This window comes from Microtus oregoni, unplaced genomic scaffold, assembly GCF_018167655.1.
Source record: "Microtus oregoni isolate MIOR12 unplaced genomic scaffold, Mior012 000026F_ref0000081, whole genome shotgun sequence".
Classification (NCBI taxonomy): domain Eukaryota; kingdom Metazoa; phylum Chordata; class Mammalia; order Rodentia; family Cricetidae; genus Microtus; species Microtus oregoni.
The window spans coordinates 4085148-4102723 of record NW_024543085.1 but is presented as its reverse complement, the minus strand read 5'-3'; the positions used below and the strand labels follow the sequence as shown (position 1 = coordinate 4102723).

The 17576-nt window shown below is 44.5% G+C and overlaps 1 protein-coding gene across 1 annotated transcript in view; it reads left to right on the top strand.

The window, feature by feature from the left end:
* Slc25a13 (solute carrier family 25 member 13) overlaps positions 1-17576 on the top strand; it is a 181139-nt gene that overhangs the window by 27485 nt on the left and 136078 nt on the right. Inside the window, exons 2-3 of the mRNA XM_041675748.1 lie at positions 1629-1682; positions 13237-13379. Coding sequence (XP_041531682.1) covers positions 1629-1682; positions 13237-13379 — 197 coding nt within the window. The remainder of the gene's footprint in view (positions 1-1628; positions 1683-13236; positions 13380-17576) is intronic.

Genomic DNA, 17576 nt, shown 5'->3' with positions numbered 1-17576 from the left:
CGTGCTGGACAGCACTGCCTGGTGTCGTTCATATAAAGTATGTAGTGTAGTGAACTAAGCAGATGTGCAAGCATGCATCCAGACAGCAAGCCGCATTCATTGTGTAGAAAGTTTCATTGCCTTTTAAAGGAAAAAAAAAAAACATAACAAATAAGAAAGCAAAACCAAACCACTAGAAACTTAGGCAAGCATGTGCACAGTCCCCCTTCCCCGTGCCTAGTTAGTAGCCTGTCAAGGATGTAGGGTTTTTACCGTGATGGGAGGAACGACACCCCTCTAGAAGTGGCGGTAGAAGGGGCTTGGTGATACCTTTTCTAAGAGTGTTCATACCGGTTTCACCTTCCCACCAACAGGGCCTCCTCTTCTAAAACCTGGAGGTGAGCAGCATCATTAATCATGGCTGGGTTGGTTAGTGGTCACCAGCACCATTAATCATGGCTGGGTTGGCTTGTTTTCCCTCCGTTACTGAACAGCAAAGGACAGCAGCTAATTTGGGGTTTAGGACATTGATAGCGGCAGGTTTTCGGCTGAAGTGGAAAGAGTATCAGTGTTAGTGCGGTGACCATCCAGCTGCTTTCCTGGAGACCATCTCCCATTCCAGTGACTTGTTAATAAATTTATTCCTGACATTGGCGGGCCAAGGAGCCCTGGTACTTCCGAAAGACAGAAAAGCCATTGTCTAAAGATCTCAGAAGAGCCTTTGCAAGCACACAGAAGGGATTTAGAACAATTTGCATAAATCTTGTGGATAGGGACATGGCTCCAGTGTTGGTGGTTCCAGGGGCCCTGCCTTGGTTGTATCACGAGGTGACACTCTGCTTGCCGAGCACCGCGTCTTAGGCCCACTTTTGCCGACAGGACTGGGTGATGGGACACTGAATAAGCCCACTGTTTGCTTCTGCATAAGGGTTCTTTTGTGTTGGCCTGGACCAGTTATGTTCAAGTTTGTCTTGCTTTTTTCCCAGTGATGTTTTTGGACTTTGTGGCCTGGAGAATTAAGCACAACACCTATTCTGAGCTAATCTGTCAAATTTTACTGGTGGAAGGTGACCACGGTCCCTTGAGTTTCTAGAATGTGAAGAATAATAGTCACACCTTTGGAGACTTATGATTTATTAAGACTGGGGAGAGGTGGAGAAGTTCCTTGGCCTGTCTAGGCCGGTGGGTGTACGTGCCGTTCACGGACAAGCTGTGGGAAGCAGTTCCCTTTGGGTCCTTAATATGATTTACAAGTTCACCGACTTTTAAGAACTGGGCTCCTGTGCAGGATTGGCAGACAGGTTGTACTTAATATTTAAATATTCCCGCGTGAGAAGGCATGCATTACCCTTGGGTATGGCTTAGAAATGCCAGCTGTTCACTAATCTGTTTCAACTTTCTTCCCTTTTATACATTGAACATTAGACATTAAGGGCTTTTCTGGCTTCTCACACAGAATGTTATCATTTTAGAAGCCACGGAGAGTCCACATTAAAATCCGGGGACTAGTTTACACACTGGAGCAATTTGGTACTTGCAGTACAAAAATGAAATCTACTAATTTCTAACCCAATGTTTATTTTCCCTCCTGCTAGCTTGATTTTTCAGCTTTGTTCTAATAACATAAACATTTTTCTGTTTATTTATAGGTGGCTTTAACCAAGAGAGCAGATCCAGCTGAGCTTAGACCAATATTTTTGAAGGTCAGTATAAAGGAATCTATTTTGTTTCTTGTCTAGTTTGTGTTCTATAACTTTACAAGATTATTTCAAACAGCTTTTTATTTCATTGTTGAGAATTTAAAAATAGTCCCCAAAGTATATTAATGTAGGGTTCATGAAAGGGATCCTTTATAATTCTGTTTTAAAAAAATATATGAAAACCGTATAGATGGATTCTAGTGATGGGGGTATGGCTTATATTTTAATTTCTTTCATGTCACACAGTTAGCAGGATTGAGTCATGTGACTCGTTACTGTTGAGTCCTGGGTCTCTGAAGGTCCTTGGCAATGCTGCCTTTTCTCCTTGGAAGTTTCGGGTTCTGTGTCAGCACCCTAACAATTCTCCATTCTGCCAGAGAGGCTTGACCTCCCTCCCCAGGCTGGAAGAAGCCGCTGGTTTTTGCTTTGATCATTGCTGTGGTCATTGTATCCCCACTGCTGGGATGGTTATAAACACTGGGGTGCCCCAGATATGCGAAGAATTTAGTTCCTGTGTTCCCCCCACTCTGTGGTTCTGGACGATGAGTGGTTAGTACACCAAAAGTCTTCCTTGGGTCTCAAATCTTTTTTTTTTTGTTGTTGTTGTTGTTATTGCTCAACATATCCCAAAAAGAAAAAGCTTGTTTTGTAAAGACAATAAAAACAAAACAAACAAAAAAAAACCATCTGGGCCTCTCTAAACATTGAAAAGACAGTGCTTGCAAACCAAAGTGTGCCTACCAGGTGTGTGGAGGGGCAGCATAACTCTAGTGCTCCACCTTAAGCAATGGCTAGAGAAAGGCTGGGATGTTGGTGTTTGGTTTGCAACATTAAGGTTGTTCTTGGGGAAAGTGCTAGCCAAGGCCGTATCTGGATGGAAAGAGGTATCAAAGTGTCAAATCGGGAAACTGATGGATACTGACGATGATATAGAAAAGTGTTGGTTACATGGGCCTCACTTTTTTCATGAAAAATATGTTCTTTTTTTTTTTTTTTTTTTTTTTTTAAGTGGAGGACTTGAATTGTGGCTTAGTTTAAGAACACTTGCCTTCCACGAATGAGGCCCTGGCTATCACCCTCAGTACTGAGAAAGGGAGAAACAATTAGGAACTTGAGCTCTGACAGGATTTTGAGGTTAAGAATAGTAATTTATGATGGAGCTTTCCTTTAATACCAGCACTCAGGAGGCAGAGGCAGAAGGAGGTGGGTCTCTGTGTAGGCCAGCCTGGCCGACAAAGCAAGTTCTGTTGTAGCAAGAATAATAAAAACCAGAGACAGGGGCTGGAGAGATGGCTCAGTGGGTAAGAACATTGACTGCTCTTCTAGAGGACCTGAGTTCAATTCCCAGCAACCACATAGTGGCTCGCAACCATCTGTAATGAGATCTGGCGGTCTCTTCTGGCCTACAGGCGTACACGGAGGCAGAATGTTGTATACATAATAAAGTAAATAAATTAAACAAACAAACAAACCCAGAGACAGGTATTGGGGTTTAACCTGAAGGTCAGAAAAACAAAACAGCCAGGCACTGGCTTTTGTCTTTATCTCAGACCAAAATGGTGATCCTGCCTCCAGGAATCTTCAGAATGAGACTGCACCTGAGAACTCTCCTCCCATTTTATATTCCTCTCTAGTGCTGGGGTTAAAGGTGTGCTTTGCTACCATTTGGTTTCTATGGCAAACTAATGTGGCTACTGGGATTAGAGTTGTGTGTCAGTCACCACTGCCTGGTCTGTAAGGGCTGTTTTACTCTCTGATCTTAAGGCGAGCTTTATTCATTAAAATACAAATGAAATAACTATATTCTAGGACACCCAGTTCTATATAATAGAGACTCTGTCTCAAAAAGCAAAAACAAACCCCAGTGCCATTGTCTTTGGCTTCTCCTCAGTCCTCATTGTTCAGAGAGTCCGGTTTTATCCCATGCTTTTTCAGTTCCAGTCCAGCTGGCCTTGGTGAGCTCCCAATAGACAGTCCCACTGTCTCAGTGGGTGGGTGCACCCCTCACGGTCCTGACTTCCTTGCCCATGTTCTCCCTCCTTCTGCTCGTCATTGGGACCTTGGGAGCTTATTCTGGTGCTCCAATATGGGTCTCTGTCTCTATCTTCATCCATCGCCCGATGAAGGTTCTATGGTGATATGCAAGATATTCATCAGTGTGGTTATAGGGTAGGGCCATTTCAGGTTCCTTATCCTCAGCTGCCCATGGCACTAACTGGGGACATCCCCCTGGGCACCTGGGAGCCGCTCTAGGTTCAGGTCTCTTGCCCACCCTAAGCTGGATCCCTTAATTAAGATATATGCTTCCCTGCTCCCATATCCGTCCTTCCTTTATCCCAACCATCCCAATTCCCCAAGTTCCCCCCATCCTCCCCTTCTCACATTTCTCTCCCCATCTCCCCTTACCCCTATCCCACCTCATCCCCAAGATCTCAATATTTGCTCGGCAGTCTTGTCTACTTCCCATATCCAGGAGGATAACTATATGCTTTTCTTTGGGTTTACCTTCTTCTTTAACTTCTTTAGGATCACAAATTACAGACTCAGTGTCGTTTATTTATGGCTAGAAACCAATTGTGAGTGAATACTGGGGTTTGATCCTACTTCATGTTCTGGCTTTGTGGGAGCCTAGCCAGTTTGGATGCTCACCTTCCTAGACCTAGATGGAGGCGGGAGGACCTTAGACTTTCCACCTGACTGCTTTTCGGTCTGGAGAGGGAGGGGGAAAGGAGTTGGGGAAGGGGGAGTGGAGTGGGAGGAAGGGGAGGGAAATGGGAGGATGGGAGGAGGCGGAAATTTTTTTTTTCCAAGAAAAAATAAAAAAAAAAAAGAAGCAAAAACAGAACAAAGGGGCAGCCTCTTTGAGATGTGCATTGAAGCAGGTATAGACGGCAGTGCCACGGTAGAGATCTGCTCTGGAATCTCATCTCTGGTGGTGGGCGGAGATGAGTGGCATTGTGAAAAAGATTTGAAATTAGGAAATGGAATATTAGCCTTATTTCACTATTTTTCTCTACTTTGTATATTTGAATGTTTTCATAATGAAAACCAGGAAAAATTGCTTAACATATTGACTGGTGTGCACTGCCAAGCACCTGACATGCTTAGATTTGACTCAGTAAAATTCTTGAAATTAAAGGATGCAAATACAGGGAAAAACGGGCTGAAGAGGTGGCTCCTTTGTTAAGAGGCTGAGGGTGCTTCCTGCTCTTTCAGAGTGCCCAGATTCAGTCCCAGCACCGATTCCGGGCAGCTCAGAACTTCCTGTTACTAGTTCCAGTGCATCTGACAGTCTCTGCACATTGAGGGCACTTAAACTCACACAGGCACACAGACATATACATAAAAGATAAATAGTTAAGACACACACACACACACACACACACACACACACACACACTTTGTGTGTGTGCAGGAAACACAAAGATCCCAAAAGGAAAATTGAATATAGATATTTTCCAAGGAGAAAAGAAGGTTAAGTTTGCAAGGATGTTTGGAATTTATATATATTTTATACACACACACTCCACCCCCTCTCTCTCCCCCTTGCAGCCAAGAAGAACCAGTACAGAATATTGTAAAAAAGGATCCCCAGTGATGGAAATCAAGAAAACGTGCGCCTTCTTTATGTTAATGTCTAGGGACTGGAGAGGTGGCTCCAGCTGGTCCAGGGAAATCCCCGGGGAGGGTTGGAGCTCTGACCGACCATGGGGTGGGGGTGGGGTTCTGTGCAGATGGGCCTCAAAGCTGGGTTTATAATCTTTGGCACTAGCTAGGAGACTACGTGACTTTTGAATGAGGGTTTTTTATGGTTTAGAGTCCGAGGTGATGCGGGGGAGGAGATGGGTAAAGGAAGAAAACAAAATCAGCAGTTTGTAGAAGGGATTTTTGGATCTGGCACAGGGTCTGGTGACCTCATCAGGACGGAACAGTGTGGGACCAACCCAAATCCGTCTGGGCTCAGCACGCGGAGGAACTCCTATTTACTGTCTGGTGTCGATGATGGCTGTGGTGAAGGAAGGGGTGAAAGGAGAAAGAGGCACCACGGGGCTGTCAGACTGGACCTGTAGGGCCGAGCAGCTGACATACTGCAGCCCCGTCTACTGTGTCTCTTCCTCTTCATGAGTGTTTCTGACTTGATCTTCTCTCTAGTGAGAACTCTGTGGGAAATGTCCCAGCCGTCTCTGTGAAACGAGGCAGGAGGAAGGGTTCTGTTGCAGTAGGAAGCATGGAAAGGAGCCGCAGCTGAGCTCTGGATGCTAGGTGTCTGGGTCATAGTGTTGGCAGTCCTGGAGACGAGAGAGCCATGAACTGGCAGATGGGGGAAGAGAGCTGGCTCCTAGAGAAAGAAGTGTCCGTGCTTCTGGCTTTGTACCGCATGATTTTGAGAAAAGTGAAACGCAGTCTGTGTGCCCACCCCCCTCTGAGGTTGTCTATTGGATAAATCACGACTCCCGTCCTTAAATATTTCACGGTGTGTATTTAAGAAGACAGAACCTTGATATGGTTAATCAGTAGGACACAGCATTAATTTGCCGGGAGATTTTGTGAGACCAGCTGCGTCTTCCTGTGGAGGATCATCAAAGGGGCAGAAACAAGGTTTGAGCTGGGATTGAGAAAGAGTAGGTGTTTATCAGCTACAGAAGTGTATGAAGTTTTTTTCCAGACAAAGAAAGTATCATGGACACCATAGTTTAATGGTCCAGTTTTGGGCAATGGATAGAGGGTGACTGGGCTGTTGTACTTGATTGCTAATATGCCGTGGTAAAACACTCACCTTGAAGGCCGTTCTTGGGGAAAGTGGAAGACAAGGTTGTTTTGTTTTATTTATTTATTTGGGTTTATCTATGTGGCTTTGGAGCCCCTCCAGACCAGGCTATCTTTGAACTCACAGAGATCCACCTGCCTATGCCTCTCAAGTGCTGGTATTAAAAATGTTCACCACCATTGCCTGACTGGTAGCCAAGGCTTTATCTGGATGTGGAAGTTGAACTCCAGACAGGCAGTTTTGGTTTTAACCCCAACATTGGGAAGGTTTTCTGCGTAGCACCATTGCTGTAGCTTCATGTTCATTTACAGAGATTTGCCATTGAAGTCAGGTGCCCTGATGGATGTTCTGTGAGGGTGAGCAAAGGGGAAACACGTGGACTACTGTTCGGGAGGAGCGCAGGGTGGCGCAGGTCAGCCTTCCAGGCACACAGCAGGCAAAGAGACCAAGCAAGCACCCTGCCAGGGGTCAGTGTGCCGAGAGGAGGGGCTGGTGGGGAGAGCCTGAGGAGGTTCGGCAAAGAAGAGGACCGTGTGGAGGCCTGGGGAGGCTTTGGGAGAAAAACCTCTCTGGGCTGAACTTGTTTATTCTGCAATTTTCAAATTTTGAATTTTTAAAATATGACTGTTAGGGAGGGTGCCATGCAGTACAGGGTGTGGGAGCGAGCAGGGTTGGGGTGGGCATCATTGCAGGCTTGCCGTGACAGTCAACAGGTGCAGGGTGTTGAAAGTTTTCTGAGTACTTCAAGCGCCTGGAGGCTGGGCTTGGGGTTGGGCTAGTTTTGTGGCTGTTAGATGGCCGACCTTGAGAATGACCCTTTTAGACGCCCCAGTTAAGCTCTTGGTTGCAGGAACAGTGAGTAGTGAGGTAGCTACTCAGGGATACCTTGAAGGAATAGTTGAAAGGGATTGGTCTTTGTTCGTTAGGAGTCAGGGTCTCAGTACATTGCCTTGACAGTCCGGAGACTCACTGTGTAGACAGGCTAATCTTGAACTCACAGATCTGCCTGCTTCTGCCTCCCAGGTGTTGGGATTAAAGGTGTGGACTTCCGTGTCCAGCCTGACTGACCTTTTATAGTGGAGGGGGCTGGTTGTGTGACTGTGTGCACAGAGACACCCGTCACAGAACTGGGAAGGGGGAGCTCCAGAGGATGAGATGTGTCATCTGCAGAAATGGGGCCAGATATGAGGAAGAGGATGTACGACCCAGTGACTGTGAGATTTATGTGGAATTTTAAAAAGTAGTTTATTTATTTTTATTTTATGTGCATTGGTGTTTTGCCTGCGTGTATGTCTGTGTAAAGGTGTCCAGTCCCCTAGACTTGGAGTTACAGACAGTTGTGAGCCGCTATATGGGTGCTGGGAATTGAACCCAGGTCCTCTGGAAGAGCAGTCAGTGCTCTTAACTATGAGCCATCTTTCCAGCCCGTACATGGAATTTTAGGATTGGGCTGGCAGCAGACGCGTGGCTTGCACCAAGAAATGTTTGTAGGAAAACTTTGTTTGAGGGTCTTTTTCCTTACAGCGAGTTTTCATCATTGTTGAAGATTTAGGAGGCTGTGACAGTGGATCTCGCCATACAGATGTCCCTCTCTCTCCCTCTTCCTTCAGTTGTTTTCATATACAGGAAATAAAATACTGCCTTGTTTAGTCCCCTCCTACAGTATAACATAAACAGCATAGCTGTTTCTCTCCAAGCTTTAAAACTGTGCTGTTCCTAGCTATGACTGATGTCTGGTGCTTTATCTGCTTGTTCTATAATTGTCTGTTGGGTTGCCACCCCTCATTGGCTATCACAGCGGCAGTGAGAGTAGGACTTGCCCCACCCCTCTTATGGTTTTGAACTCCGCCCTGTCCCTTCTAGGCAAGCAGGCTGCCATTTGTGCTCTCTTGTCCGTGTATTTTGAGTTGGAATGTGGAAGTATATTTTTCCACATTTATGTTAGCAATTTAGACTATTATTTTTGAAAAAACACCCCCTTTTCCAGTTAGTGGAAAAATTGTATGTTATTTAAAATTTTCATTTTAAACACATAGCTGCATATTAAAATGAAAGCCTTAGGATGCTTGAATTTTTGCTTTTTATTGTGACAGTTTCAAACAGAAATAGAATAGTAAAGCAAATACCTATATGATTAGACTTTAATTTAAATGAATGTTTGTCACATTTGTTTGTACACTTTCACACATACTTTGCTAACTTATTTCTTTGTTCGTCATTTATTATAATTCACCTTGGTGCTGAGTTAATAAGCACACTTTCGTTTTTACATTGTGGGCCCGGTTAAGAGAAAGCCAGTGATCCCTGATAACAGTGAGTATCAGCCATAGGTATTCTTATTCTGTTTTGTTTTTTTCCATCCTTGGAACAGGGAGCCGAGGCAGGTGACGTCCTGGTGTGCACAGGGATTCTCTGGCTGAGAGAATGTCAAAGCAAATTTGCCTTTCAGCCCCAGGAAGTGAGTGACTCCTGGCAAATGCCTGCTAAGGGCTCTGACTCTGGTCGTCACTCGTCACTCCCAGCCAGGGAGGAGCAGGCCAGACAGCACGCGTGTCCTTGTGGAGGGCACTCCAGGGACAGGTTCCTCGTTCAGTGTGCTGTAAGCAGAAATACAAAAGAATTGAAAGAATTAAAAGTACCCTCAAAAAACTGGAAGAGAGAGAGAGGCAGGGGGATCTCTGTGAGTTTGAGTCCAGCCTGGTCTACAGAGCAAGTTCCAGGACAGCCAGGGAGGGCTATACAGAGAAACCCTGTCTGAAATATTCGCAGAGAGCTATGAATGGTGTTCTAGAGATGTGGCGACTCTAAGAGTCTCTTCCTCAAGGACAACCAGGCTGTCTTTGTCCCACCTCTGTACATGCTTTGGTCTGTATCCATGGTACAAGAGACAACCTTTGACGTATGGACTTGAATCCCAAAGTGAGTCATCCATGCCTTGGACGAGCCTGTTCTAAGCTTAATAAAACTGTATTCTGTATCCAAATTAACACTTTATCACATTTAGTTTATCCTCATTATTATGTTGTTTTATATTGCGTGACTGACAATATGACAGTAAATTATGTTTCCAGCTATTGGGCATCATCTGGGCTTTTGGTGTTCTAGCTCATTTTGTTGGAGATTTCCTTATGATTGAAATGGCTAAGTCTGTGGTTATTTGTGTTAGGCACAGTTATAGTAGACGTTGCCCAGCAGTTTCCTGAAATGTCAGTTTATTTATTTATTTAAATATATCTACTTAAACATATTTACCCATTCTTACATGCATTGGTGTTTCGCCTGCATGTATGTCTGTGAGGGTGCCACGTTCTGCAAGCTGGCGTTTCAGGGAGTTGGGAGCTGCTTTTGTGGGCTCTGGGAATTGAACCCCAGATCATCTGGAAGAGCAGCCAGTTCTCTTGACCCCTGGGTCATTCTCAGGGTTATCAGTTTATCTTTACACAACTAGCATTTGGGAGGTCTGCTTTTTTTGTTTTGTTTTTTTGGTTTTTCAAGCCAGGGTTTCTCTGTAGCTTTAGAGCCTGTTTTGGAACTAGCTCTTGTAGACCAGGCTGGCCTCGAACTCACAGAGATCTGCCTACCTCTGCCTCCCGAGTGTTGAGATTAAAGGCGTGCGCCACCACTGCCTGGTGAGTATTCTGCATTTTTGCCAACATTCATTATCTTTCACTATTGTGTGAGTGAGTAGTGTAGTTCACTGTAGTCTGATCTTGCATTTCAGAGAAAAATGTGTCTAGGGTCCACATCTTGACAATGATTCCAAAGGTCATTTGGGGAAAATTCGAAGGGCCAAGAAAAGCTCCGGGAGAAAGTAATACAACATTCTGAGCCTTTCATTGACTCAAAATATATTTTGAATGCGTTTTATGGCCAGGGAGCAGTCTGGGAATTTACGAAAACAACAATGAAAATACAGCCAAAACGTCCTGTCTTGACAGAGCCCTCCCTGCAGTTGCAGCAAGTAAGAGTCACTGTTCCCTTGCAAGGACAGGCAGGTCAACAAGAAAGGATGGTCCTGGACCATCTCCCACTGATCAGAACTGCCAGACCTTCCTGTGTTCATGGTGATGTTCCTGGCAGCTGCAGAGTGCACGCTGGCCCAGGAAGCCATTCCAGCCTGTCAGAACTGAAGCTGCAGTTGGAGTCGGCGTCTCCATGTATTCTCTCGTGACCATGTGAAAATTTATGAGTGAAAAAACCTGCATCCTAAAGAGTAGGGAAGAGAGAGACTGGTTTGTGGGCCTGGGACAACCAATAGATGGAGTGGAAGAAGCTACAGTTGGGAGAGCCTTCTGTCAGACCACACACAGACAAGGCACCGATATGCTAACGGCCAATAAAGATGTGCTCAAAAGCCAGGAGAGAAACTGTGTTGGTATTTGGCCTTGCGATGAGAAAAGACTAGCTTTCTAAGGTCAGAAAAGGAACAGAAGCATTTACAAAGGGGGAAAAAAGTCCTTTAGACTCAATTACATAAAAATGTCAAAGCGAAAAAGTATTTGAAACAAATCTGACCCTGGAAGGGGGCGAGAGCATCTTCTCGCACTGTTGGTGGCAGAGTAGATTGGTAGAGTCGTTTCGGGAGAACAGTTTGATAATAAGTGCCGCTGCCTGCAAGTTCCTGTCCTGTAACTCAACAATTTCTTCTTTTACTGGGTCTAGTTTTTGAAAATAGTCAGGAATTTGTACAAATGTTATATACAAGAATGGCTATCTTAGGTTTCCTTACAAAATAACCCGAACTGGAAATAATCTAAATGTGTACCAGCAGGAGAAAAGTTAAATTGTGTTTTACAGTAAATTAATCACTATCATAGGGTTATATATACCTTGGTATAACCAAACCATAGGATTGCTGTCATTAGCAGTGACAAACATACCCTTCCATTTCAAGCTTGTTTGTCCTCATTTGGGGAAAAAAACCTCACAGTAAATTCTTTCTTGCCGATATCCCCTCGGCCCTGAACTAAATGCCGCTGAAGGATGGTGGGTGGCATCATGGGCTCTCTTTTTCTGCACTTTCTCTCTGTGAAACATGCTTAGAAGATGGAACCCTACCATTTCCCACGGCCTCCTGTAGGCAGTGGCCAGGGCTGGTTGAAAGAGAATCCTCGTTACATCCCTGATTTGGGCCACACCAGCAGCAGATGCCAGTCAGTGAAACAGAGGATTAAAGAAAAGACCTTTACAATAGCAAAAACAGAGCCAGTGGAGGAGGGGTTCAGCGAGTAAAGGTGCTCGCCACTAACCCGATTTCCTCAGTTTCACCCCCAGGACTTGGTGGTGGAAAGGAGACTTCTGGCTTCCACAAGTTGCCCTGTGGTTTCTGCATGGATGCTGTGGCATGCGCATATAACGCATGCATGCATGCATACATACATATATACACACATATACACACATATGTACATCATACATACATAAATGTATTTAAAAAGCAAAACCAAAAGTGTGCTTATTATGTTCTGACCATCGTTCATACTGTATTTCATTATTATCTTGTTTGCTTCATACATCAGCCAATTGGAGCTGGTAATATTATTATACCCATTTTGCAGATGAGGCATCAGAGTCCAGAAACTTTAACTGTCAAGACTTTCAGGTGGTAACAGGCACAGCCTAAAACTGCAATATTCCAAAGTCTGTTATTGCCCCTCATAGCCTAGCTGCTGGTGTGGTTCTGATCACCTAGGAAGCCCTGTGCTCAGGCATATTGTTCTTCCCTCCCTTTGCTCTTTTGTCTTTGGAAACGGGAAATCTGCTTCTGCCCCACAAGGATGCCAGCCATCCTCATGTTTATTCTCAGCATTTCCCAAAACTTGGGTGTCCCTGGAACAAGGCACAGCCAAGTCCCTCTTGCCTAAACTGGATCAAGTCCTAGAAGAACACCACGGAGGGGAGTCCTGTGCCAGTGAGTTCCTGTGTAACGCTGAGTGAGAGGACATGAGCCAGGGCAGATTTAAATCTGCTTCTGATAAAGGGAGCTGTTGTGTGGCTCCCGGCAGCACTCACCTCAGTCTGCCATCTTTTCTCGGAGACTGGAAGCCTCCATGATCTGTTGACAGATGAACCAGGTCTGCTAGCATTTGAGTGAGTTATTTGTACAGTTCAAGACTCAGGAACTGGGCACACCCCAAGCCATCAGGGACTCCAGCAAGAGGGTGGAAGGAGCAACTTCTATAAAGTGCTTATTGGAGCAAAATAAAGGAAATAGGTTTGATGGGCTAAAACAGAAATCCAGAGTCCCTTTATAAGCTTCAGTTTTGTTTCTGTTTTTGCACTGCATTTGGGAACGCAAGGTGTATGAGCTGCCTCACTACAGCCTCCTCAAAGGGGATTCAATGCTTCCCAGCTGATCCCACCTTAGGTAGGACGTGTTATTAAGCTCACGTGCCTGGAACCTAGCACTTCCGAGACTGAGGTAGGGAGCTCCTGAGTTTGAGGCTACCAGGCTTCATACCCTGCGTGGGCATTATTTTATGTTCCCTAGAAACCTTCCCTTTCCCCAAGTCATGACAATCAAAATTGTTATCAGACGTTACCAAATGTCTCCTTATGGGGGAAAAGCCACTCTTGAGTGCTACTGATAAAGCATAAAACGTAAGTGTTTAAATTCTTTCCTTGAAGTGACGGGTGATAATTGCCTTTTGAAGATGGCATTAACATATGTGATTTTTATCTTTTGAATGTTTGTGGCCTTTTCAGTATTGAACATGATTATATACTTTTAAGAATCAGTTATATTAAATAATGTCTCTTACCTCTTTTTCTTCTTCTTTTTTTTAACAGTATGCAAGCATTGAAAAGAATGGTGAATTTTTTATGTCTCCCAATGACTTTGTCACTCGGTATCTGAATATTTTTGGAGAAAACCAGCCCAACCCAAAGACTGTGGAACTTTTAAGCGGTGTGGTGGATCAGACCAAAGATGGGTATGTGCTCTTGTGGTTAGCTTCCTTAAGTCTTCTGTTCACTCCAGCTTTGTTTTGCTTAATAATAAGTAGCTCACTGAATGTCTGCATCCTATATTGCGCCAAAAATGTTTTTTCTACATATTGATCCATCATTTTAGAAATGATATCTTTAATATTCATTCAAGAATTGTTTCACAGTTGGTGATTCCATGTTTTGAAGACGTGTTTATACCTGCATGAGACTGTTATTTACATATATGTTGCATGTCTCAAGATAGCAGTGAAATTATGAACTTCAACGTGACTCTGTGAACATAACTTCTATTGTCTTTCCCTCTGTCCACATTGTCTTTAAAATTTCACATGTGGTAAAATGTCATTGAAATGGGAGACAGAAAAAATCTCATGACTCTAAGTTACCAAGGAAGTTGCCTGGCTGTAGACCCCATTGAATAGCCCTGAGCAGGTGCTCTGCAGAACACCCTTCACCTTGTCCCCTACCTTATGTTTCCTGTGTGTCTTCTCTGGAATTGGTAATCTGGCCTTATTTGATGGAGGAATCTTGGACTTGTGTAATTAAACGTGTTGAGTTGAAAAAGTTATCTGGGTGAACCTACATTCTATCACAAGTGTCTTTGAAGGTGGGGGCAGAGGAAGATTCGACACAGGGCCCCGGTGTTATTTGATTGCAGCTAAAGTCTGTGTGAGGCATCCCCAACCAGGAGAGCCTGCAGCCACCCAAGCCTGCATGAACCTAACATGGAGCTCCCTAAAATCTCTGGAGAGAGATCCCATCTGGCCTTGCTAATACCTTTGTTTAGGACTTTGGAGTTTCTGAACTGTAATAGAATTTATTCCTTCTGTGTTCAGTCTTCGGATTTGTTGTAAAGCTTGTTTTATTTATTTTTAAGTGACAAAAATATTTATCATATACAACTATTCAGAAGTATGCATAGTAGAATGGACTAATCTTCCTAGTTAACATATCTTTTACACTATGTGCTTTGTTTTTGTATTCAGAACACTTAAACTTCCATTAGCAATTTTCAGGTGTACCTGTGTGTTTTTAATCATAGCCCCACAGTAGCCAAACTGTCTTTTGAAAATACTTTGTTCTTTAAACATAAGTCACTTTGATGCTTCCTCCCCACGCCAGCCCCTGGTAATCACCATCCTGCACTGCCTGCTTTCATGGACTCTGATGTTTTTAGGTTCTGCTTATAGGCGAGAACTTGCATCCTTTGTTTTTCTATGCCTGGCTTATTTCACTTAATGTTATGTCTTCCAGGTTCATCCACACTGTCACATGTGATAGAATTTCTTAAGGTTGAGTACTATTCCATTAGGTGTTTATAGAAAATTCTTAATTCACTCATCCGTTGATTGATGCTTGAGTTGACATCATCTTGGCTATTGTAACTAATGTTGCGGTGATCGTGGGAGAGCGCAGCTGTTTCTTTAAAACACTGTGTTGTAATTGATTGTAACAGTTTTGTCTCTGGGAAACTAGAAAGCCTATAGTTCTTAAAAAATTTCATTGGTCAATGACCAGCTTTTTCTACGAAAAACATCCCTTTCTTTGCCCAATGGTACTTTTTGACTGATCAGCGTTCTGTTAAGCAGCGACTCCCGGTAGCAGCTGCCCTTCTTCTGACTTCGGGTTGCACTTGGCAGCAGAGTTGAAAGCCTGTCATCAGCAGGGTCTCCCTATCTGGATGTGAGTCTTGCATATCTGGGGTACAGCATACAGGGATTGGTGGGAGAGGCAGGCCATGAGGATGAGATTCTCCACAAGCTGTGGAGAGCCACCCAAGACTGGTTTGAACCAAGAAGTTGGCATGGTTTCTTGCAGGGCAGCGGAATCCCTAGTGATATTCTTTGTTGTGTTTAGATTTTTTCTTTGTTCTACTGTCTTAATCCATTTAAGGATGGATTTAATCAATTTCTGAAGGCCCTTGAGGGAGATGAAAAGAGATTTTGAATGCCTGGGGCTGGAGGCCTCTGGTTTGGGGGCTTCCTGAGTGAGGGAGGGTTTGCTTACATCAGAGGAGGGAGAAGAGATGGATTTCAGGATTTCTCAGGGCCCAGACCCCCTTAGCCAAGCCATGTAACTAAGCAGGTGTCCTACTGTTGGGAGCTGTGAACCCCCAGATCCTGAATTTCTTGTAAACAACTTGTTTTCCCCTGATCTGAGTGCCTACAGCTGCTCTGAGCATGAGACCCTCAGGAGTTCCTGATGGCAGGGGAATGGTTTCTGCTGTTTGGCTGGGGTGTGGCTATCCCTATATAAGCTGCCCCTGGACACAATAAAGGGGGCATTCTTGGGGCATTCTGGTATCAAGGATGACCTGTGTCTCTGTGTGTGAGTCTTTGTGTGTTTCAATCTCCAGCCCCTTGCCCGGTTCACAAACGGTATGGTAGCACATGGAGCGCAGACGGATGTGGTGCGCTACATCCTATCAGCTGCTGGGTGTGTATGGCTTCTGCTGGGTCTTTTTTTTTTTTTAATTTATTTATTTATTAAGGATTTCTGCCTCCTCCCCACCACCGCCTCCCATTTCCCTCCCTCTCCCTCATCAGCTCGAAGAGCAATCAGGGTTCCCTGACCTGTGGGAAGTCCAAGGACCACCCACCTCCATCCAGGTTTAGTAAGATGAGCATCCAAGCTGCCTAGGCTCCCACAAAGCCAGTACGTGCAGTAGGATCAAAAACCCATTGCCGTTGTTCTTGAGTTCTCAGTAGTCCTCATTGTCCGCTATGTTCAGCAAGTCCGGTTTTATCCCAGCTTTTTCAGACCCAGGCCAGCTGGCCTTGGTGAGTTCCCAATAGAACATCCCCATTGTCTCAGTGTGTGGGTGCACCCCTTGTGGTCCTGAGTTCCTTGCTCGTGCTCCCTCTCCTTCTGCTCCTGATTTGGACCTTGAGATTTCTGTCCGGTGCTCCAATGTGGGTCTCTGTCTCTGTCTCCTTTCATCGCCTGATGAAGGTTAATATTCAGGAGGATGCCTATATGTTTGTCTTTGGATTCACCTTATTTAGCCTCTCTAGGATCGCGAATTATAAGCTCAATGTCCTTTATTTATGGCTAGAAACCAAATATGAGTGAGTACATCCCATGTTCCTCTTTTTGGGTCTGGCTTACCTCACTCAGGATAGTGTTTTCTATTTCCATCCATTTGTACGCAAAATTCAAGAACTCCTTGTTTTTTACTGCTGAGTAATACTCTAATATGTATATATTCCATACTTTCTTCATCCATTCTTCCATTGAAGGACATCTAGGTTGTTTCCAGGTTCTGGCTATTACAAACAATGCTGCTATGAACATAGTCGAGCATATACTTTTGTTGTATGATAGGGCCTCTCTTGGGTATATTCCCAAGAGTGGTATTGCTGGGTCCAGGGGTAGGTTGATCCCGAATTTCCTGAGAAACCGCCACACTGCTTTCCAGAGTGGTTGCACAAGTTTGCATTCCCACCAGCAATGGATGAGTGTTCTGCTGGGTCTTTTAGACTTGGTGGTGACCGTAGCTTTTGATTAGGATGGAAACTGTGCTGTGTTTGTCATCTAAGTATAATTTTTATATATAGCTCATACTTCTTATCTCCTAAGAACCAGGTGGACATCTTATGTTGGTCCTCATGAGCTTTGCAACACATTTCTGATTGTTTGTAGTGATTGTCTCATGAGAGCAAGCTAAGACCAAAATCTTCGTGGCTAAGTGGGGCTCAGATGAGCTGGGGTTGGTGAGTGATTTCTTTTAGCTGGCTACCTGCAATAGATGCTGAGCCCTTCCTGGCATATCTCATAAATCATTGGCTTGCTAGGTTCGCGTATAACTTTCCCATAGGCAGCTGTCCCTTGATGGCCACACAGTTAAGTTCAGGGCCCTCACAGGATCCAGCCAAGGTCTGCCCATGCTCCTTCTAGAAGAGCGCTGTCTGTGGTTCTTACATGGAACCCATCATATTTTCCACTGTGCTTTATGTCATCATCAGATGACTTAGTAGCTAACACAATACAAGGGCAGGTAAATAGTTTTCTCTCACCTTGTTTAATGACAAGAAAGCCCCTGGTACGGGTGCATTTTCCTTTCTGAGTGTTTGCTAGCTGTCACGCTTGGTTAAACATTTAGATTTAGGGCCCAGGACACAGATGGCCAACTGTTCATGCTTTCCACCTTGGGTATAGAACCCTGTGTACTCCGAGAAGAT